Here is a 7,658-nt window from a genome sequence, read left to right as displayed (position 1 = left end):
CCCCACAGGTCTCCCCCCCCCCTCGCCCCACATCTCCCCCCGCCCTCCCCCACACATCTCCCCCCCTCCCCACATCTCCCCCCCTCCCCCCACATCTCCCCCCCCATCTCTCCCCCCCCCTCCCCCACATCTCCTCCCCCCCTCCCCCACATCTCTCTCCCCCCTCCCCACCACCTCTCCCCCCCTCCCCCACATCTCTCCCCCCCTCCCCCACATCTCTCTTCTCTCCCCCCCCTCCCCCACATCTCTTCTCTCCCCCCCCTCCCCCACATCTCTCTTCTCCCGCCCCCCTCCCCCACCTCTCTCTTCTCCCCCCCCCCTCCCCCACATCTCTCTTCTCCCCCCTCCCCCACATCTCCCCCCCCTCCCCCACATCTCTCCCCCCCCCTCCCCCACATCTCCCCCCCCTCCCCCACATCTCACCCCCCCTCCCCCACATCTCACCCCCCCTCCCCCACATCTCTCCCCCCCCTCCCCCACATCTCTCCCCCCCCTCCCCCACATCTCTCCCCCCCTCCCCCACATCTCTCCCCCCCTCCCCCACACCTCTCCCCCCCCCGCATCTCTCCCCCCTCCCCCACATCTCTCTTCTCCCCCCCTCCCCCACATCTCTCTTCTCCCCCCCTCCCCCACATCTCTTCTCCCCCCCCTCCCCTCTCTTCTCCCCCCCTCCCCCCACCTATCTCTCTTCTCCTCCCCCTCCCCCCACCTATCTCTCTTCTCCTCCCCCTCCCCCCACCTATCTCTCTTCTCCCCCCCCCTCCCCCACATCTCTTCTCCCCCCCACCCCACATCTCTCTTCTCTCCCCCCACCCCACAACTCTCTTCTCCCCCCCTCCCCCCACCTATCTCTCTTCTCCTCCCCCTCCCCCCACCTATCTCTCTTCTCCCCCCCCCCCATCTCTCTTCTCCCCCCCCCCATCTCTCTTCTTCTCCCCCCCCCCCCTCCCTCCCCCCATCTCTCTCTCGTTCTCCCCTCCCCCCCCCCCCCCCCCCCACCCACCCTCCCCACCGAGATGCCCACCTAGCTTCCTGGCCAGCTCCTGGATCTGGGCGAGTGCGGCCGGGACGTCCTCCTGGCGCTCCACCATGACCTCTATTCGCCCAGCTGGTAGCCGAAGCCGGCCCGGTCCAGGTCCACCCTCAGGCTGCCCCCCGCCAGCTCGTAGACCTTGCGCTCGGTCAGGATGGCGGCGAACTGCCGGAGGGGCGAGGGCGGGAGGGGGCCCGCCAGCCGGTCCAACCCGCCCCTGCCCCCGTCGCCTGCCCCCGGCGGCCAGCCCGGCAACAGCGGGCGGAGCAGGGACAGGATCTGGGGCTCGCTCTCCGTCTCCCGGTACTGCGTGACGGCGGAGACGCCCGCGGGGCCCCGCTGCCCGCCCGCCGGGCCCCGCTGCCCGCCCGCCGGGCCCCGCTGCCCGCCTGCCGGGCTCTTCAGCTGCCAGTGTCCGTCGCGGCACCTCAGCCACACGTCGGCAGAGGTCAGCAAGTGGTCCTCCGTGTCGAAATAGCGGTCCTCGAAGCGGGAGACGGCCCGCTCCACCGCGCCCAGTGCCCTCAGCCTCTCCTCCGTGTCCTCCCGCACGCGGAACTTCCGCTCCACCTCGATGGACATCGCTCCCTCCGCGACACACGGGCTGCAAAAAAAAAAAAAAAAACAACCACCCCAGGGCCCTGGTACACGGATCACAACGTTTACAAGCAATTACAGGGCATATACAGTACGGTCTACGGGGCCGGAGTGATACCCCGCCTTCCTGTCCAAGTCACCCTGCAGCCTTACAAGTCCCACTCCCAGTGCTCGTTCCCCCAACACAGCCCTGCGCAGAGTTTACCCCTTCAAATATTTAGCCAACAACTTGCATTTATATAGCACCTTTAACAGTGAAACGTCCCCATGTGCTCCACAGGAGCAGAAATCAGAGGAAAAAAATGTGACACCCAGCCGCTTATGAAAGATGAGGACAAGGTGATCAAAACCTAGGTCACAAGAGATTGGTGTGCAAAGTCAAAGCGCATGGTATTGGGGGTAATGTGCTGACGTGGATAGAGAACTGGTTGGCAGACAGGAAGCAGAGAGTCGGGATAAACGGGTCCTTTTCAGAATGGCAGGCAGTGACTAGTGGGGTGCCGCAGGGCTCAGTGCTGGGACCCCAGCTATTTACAATATACATTAATGATTTGGACGAAGGAATTGAGTGTAATATCTCCAAGTTTGCAGATGACACTAAGCTGGGTGGTGGTGTGAGCTGTGAGGGGGAGGCTGAGAGGCTGCAGGGTGACTTGGACAGGTTAGGGGAGTGGGCAAATGCATGGCAGATGCAATATAATGTGGATAAATGTGAGGTTATCCACTTTGGGGACAAAAACAGGAAGGCAGAATATTATCTGAATGGTGACAGATTAGGAAAAGGGGAGGTGCAACGAGACCTGGGTGTCATGGTTCATCAGTCATTGAAAGTTGGCATGCAGGTACAGCAGGTGGTGAAGAAGGCAAATGGTATGTTGGCCTTCATAGCTAGGGGATTTGGGTATAGGAGCAGGGAGGTCTTACTGCAGTTGTACAGGGCCTTGGTGAGGCCTCACCTGGAATATTATGTTCAGTTTTGGTCTCCTAATCTGAGGAAGGACGTTCTTGCTATTGAGGGAGTGCAGCGAAGGTTCACCAGACTGATTCCCGGGATAGTAGGACTGACATATGAGGAGAGATTGGATCAACTGGGTCTTTATTCACTGGAGTTTAGAAGGATCAGAGGGGATCTCATAGAAACATAAAATTCTGACGGGATTGGACAGGTTAGATGCAGGAAGAATGTTCCCGATGTTGGGGAAGTCCAGAACCAGGGGACACAGTCTAAGGATAAGGGATAAGCCATTGAGGACCGAGATGAGGAGAAACTTCTTCACTCAGAGAGTTGTGAACCTGTGGAATTCCCTGCCGCAGAGAGTTGTTGATGCCAGTTCATTGGAAATATTCAAGAGGGAGTTAGATATGGCCCTTACGGCTAAAGGGATCAAGGGGTATGGAGAGAAAGCAGGATAGGAGTACTGAGGGAATGATCAGCCATGATCGTATTGAATGGTGGTGCAGGCTCGAAGGGCCGAATGGACTCCTCCTGCACCTATTTTCCATGTTTCGATGTGCGGGTCTATATACCTGGGGTACGCTCTCGATATACCTGGGGTACGCTCTCGATATACCTGGGGTACGCTCTCGATATACCTGGGGTACGCTCTCTCACACACTATATACCTGGAGTATACACACACTATATACCTGGGGTACGCTCTCACACACTATATACCTGGGGTACGCTCTCACACACACTATATAGCTGGAGTACGCTCTCTCACACACTATATACCTGGAGTACGCTCTCTCACACACTATATACCTGGAGTACGCTCTCTCACACACTATATACCTGGAGTATACACACACTATATAGCTGGAGTACGCTCCCTCACACACTATATACCTGGAGTACGCTCTCTCACACACTATATACCTGGAGTATACACACACTATATAGCTGGAGTACGCTCCCTCACACACTATATACCTGGAGTACGCTCTCTCACACACTATATACCTGGAGTACGCTCTCTCACACACGATATACCTGGAGTACGCTCTCTCACACACTATATACCTGGAGTACGCTCTCTCACACACTATATACCTGGGGTACGCTCTCTCACACACTATATACCTGGGGTACGCTCCCTCACACACTATATACCTGGGGTACGCTCTCTCTCACACTATATACCTGGGGTACGCTCTCTCACACTATATACCTGGAGTACGCTCTCTCACACACTATATACCTGGAGTACGCTCCCTCACACACTATATACCTGGGGTACGCTCCCTCACACACTATATACCTGGGGTACTCTCTCTCACACACTATATACCTGGAGTACGCTCCCTCATACACTATATACCTGGAGTACGCTCTCTCACACACTATATAACTGGGGTACGCTCCCTCACACACTATATGCCTGGAGTATACACACACTATATACCTGGAATACGCTCTCTCACACACTACATACCTGGAGTACGCTCTCTCACACACTACATACCTGGAGTATGCTCTCTCACACACTACATACCTGGAGTACGCTCTCTCACACACTATATACCTGGAGTACGCTCTCTCACACACTATATACCTGGAGTATACACACACTATATACCTGGAGTACGCTCTCTCACACACTATATACCTGGAGTACGCTCTCTCACACACTATATACCTGGAGTACGCTCTCTCACACACTATATACCTGGAGTATACACACACTATATACCTGGAGTATACACACACTATATACCTGGAGTATACACACACTATAGACCTGGAGTACGCTCTCTCACACACTATATACCTGGAGTACGCTCTCTCACACACTATATACCTGGAGTATACACACACTATATACCTGGAGTACGCCCTCTCACACACTATATACCTGGAGTACGCCCTCTCACACACTATATACCTGGAGTACGCTCTCTCACACACTATATACCTGGAGTACGCTCTCTCACACACTATATACCTGGAGTACGCTCTCTCACACACTATATACCTGGAGTACGCTCTCTCACACACTATATACCTGGAGTATACACACACTACATACCTGGAGTATACACACACTATATACCTGGAGTACGCTCTCTCACACACTATATACCTGGAGTACGCTCTCTCACACACTATATACCTGGAGTATACACACACTATATACCTGGAGTACGCTCTCTCACACACTATATACCTGGGGTACGCTCTCTCACACACTATATACCTGGGGTACGCTCCCTCACACACTATATACCTGGGGTACGCTCTCTCTCACACTATATACCTGGGGTACGCTCTCTCACACTATATACCTGGAGTACGCTCTCTCACACACTTATATACCTGGAGTACGCTCCCTCACACACTATATACCTGGGGTACGCTCCCTCACACACTATATACCTGGGGTACTCTCTCTCACACACTATATACCTGGAGTACGCTCTCTCACACACTATATACCTGGAGTATACACACACTATATACCTGGAGTACGCTCTCTCACACACTATATACCTGGAGTACGCTCTCTCACACACTATATACCTGGGGTACGCTCTCTCACACACTATATACCTGGGGTACGCTCCCTCACACACTATATACCTGGGGTACGCTCCCTCACACACTATATACCTGGGGTACGCTCCCTCACACACTATATACCTGGGGTACGCTCTCTCACACACTATATACCTGGAGTACGCTCCCTCACACACTATATACCTGGGGTACTCTCTCTCACACACTATATACCTGGAGTACGCTCCCTCACACACTATATACCTGGAGTACGCTCTCTCACACACTATATACCTGGAGTACGCTCCCTCACACACTATATACCTGGAGTATACACACACTATATACCTGGAATACGCTCTCTCACACACTATATACCTGGAGTACGCTCTCTCACACACTACATACCTGGAGTACGCTCTCTCACACACTACATACCTGGAGTACGCTCTCTCACACACTATACACCTGGAGTACGCTCTCTCACACACTATACACCTGGAGTACGCTCTCTCACACACTATATACCTGGAGTACGCCCTCTCACACACTATATACCTGGAGTACGCCCTCTCACACACTATATACCTGGAGTACGCTCTCTCACACACTATACACCTGGAGTATGCTCTCTCACACACTATATACCTGGGGTATACACACACTATATACCTGGAGTATACACACACTATATACCTGGAGTATACACACACTATATACCTGGAGTATACACACACTATATACCTGGAGTACGCTCTCTCACACACTATATACCTGGAGTACGCTCTCTCACACACTATATACCTGGAGTATACACACACTATATACCTGGAGTACGCTCTCTCACACACTATATACCTGGAGTACGCTCTCTCACACACTATATACCTGGAGTACGCTCCCTCACACACTATATACCTGGAGTATACACACACTATATACCTGGAATACGCTCTCTCACACACTATATACCTGGAGTACGCTCCCTCACACACTATATACCTGGAGTACGCTCTCTCACACACTATATACCTGGAGTACGCTCCCTCACACACTATATACCTGGAGTATACACACACTATATACCTGGAATACGCTCTCTCACACACTATATACCTGGAGTACGCTCTCTCACACACTATATACCTGGAGTACGCTCTCTCACACACTATATACCTGGAGTACGCTCTCTCACACACTACATACCTGGAGTACGCTCTCTCACACACTACATACCTGGAGTACGCTCTCTCACACACTATACACCTGGAGTATACACACACTATATACCTGGAGTATACAAACACTATATACCTGGAGTATACACACACTATATACCTGGAGTATACAAACACTATATACCTGGAGTATACAAACACTATATACCTGCAGTATACACACACTATATACCTGGAGTATACAAACACTATATACCTGGAGTATACAAACACTATATACCTGGAGTATACAAACACTATATACCTGGAGTATACAAACACTATATACCTGGAGTATACACACACTATATACCTGGGGTATACACACACTATATACCTGGGGTATACACACACTATATACCTGGAGTATACAAACACTATATACCTGGGGTATACACACACTATATACCTGGAGTATACAAACACTATATACCTGGAGTATACACACACTATATACCTGGAGTATACAAACACTATATACCTGGAGTATACAAACACTATATACCTGGAGTATACACACACTATATACCTGGAGTATACAAACACTATATACCTGGAGTATACACACACTATATACCTGGGGTATACACACACTATATACCTGGAGTATACAAACACTATATACCTGGAGTATACACACACTATATACCTGGGGTATACACACACTATATACCTGGAGTATACAAACACTATATACCTGGAGTATACACACACTATATACCTGGAGTATACAAACACTATATACCTGGAGTATACACACACTATATACCTGGAGTATACACACACTATATACCTGGGGTATACACACACTATATACCTGGGGTATACACACACTATATACCTGGGGTATACACACACTATATACCTGGAGTATACACACACTATATACCTGGGGTATACACACACTATATACCTGGAGTATACACACACTATATACCTGGGGTAGACTCTGGGCCTCTCTCAGGCTCCAATCTTGGGCTGCTGTGTGTGAGGGATTCTGGGAATGTTGTCCCGACCTGCAGCCCCGCCCCCTTTCACCGCGTCACTGCCACCATGTCACGCCCCCTGGTGAAACGTCACTGCGGCCGCGGCCACGGCCCCGCCCCTCGGACCATGTGATGCTCCAACGGATTTCTGCATCGCGCGGGCTCGGGGACCCCGCCCCCTTTCCCGGGAGTGTGTGAGGGAGGGTCAGAGGGAGGGAGTGTGTGAGGGGGAGGGAGTGTGTGAGGGGGAGGGTCAGAGGGAGGGAGTGTGTGAGGGAGGGTCAGAGGGAGGGAGTGTGAGAGGGAGGGAGTGTGTGAGGGGGAGGGTC

General features: G+C 52.2%; 1 protein-coding gene across 1 annotated transcript in view; it reads right to left on the bottom strand.

Annotated features, from left to right (window-relative positions):
• LOC139241257 (thiamine-triphosphatase-like) overlaps positions 1 to 7,368 on the bottom strand; it is a 12,673-nt gene extending 5,305 nt beyond the window's left edge. The window contains 3 exon segments of the mRNA XM_070869908.1: positions 1,025 to 1,111; positions 1,114 to 1,637; positions 7,281 to 7,368. Of these exon segments, the coding sequence (XP_070726009.1) occupies positions 1,025 to 1,111; positions 1,114 to 1,615 (589 nt within the window). The 5' untranslated portion in view covers positions 1,616 to 1,637; positions 7,281 to 7,368.
• Between the last annotated feature and the right edge of the window lie 290 nt (positions 7,369 to 7,658).

Source organism: Pristiophorus japonicus, unplaced genomic scaffold (genome assembly GCF_044704955.1).
Source record: "Pristiophorus japonicus isolate sPriJap1 unplaced genomic scaffold, sPriJap1.hap1 HAP1_SCAFFOLD_1006, whole genome shotgun sequence".
Classification (NCBI taxonomy): domain Eukaryota; kingdom Metazoa; phylum Chordata; class Chondrichthyes; family Pristiophoridae; genus Pristiophorus; species Pristiophorus japonicus.
Note: the sequence above shows the minus strand (reverse complement) of the source record. Positions and strands in the feature narration are given on the sequence as shown.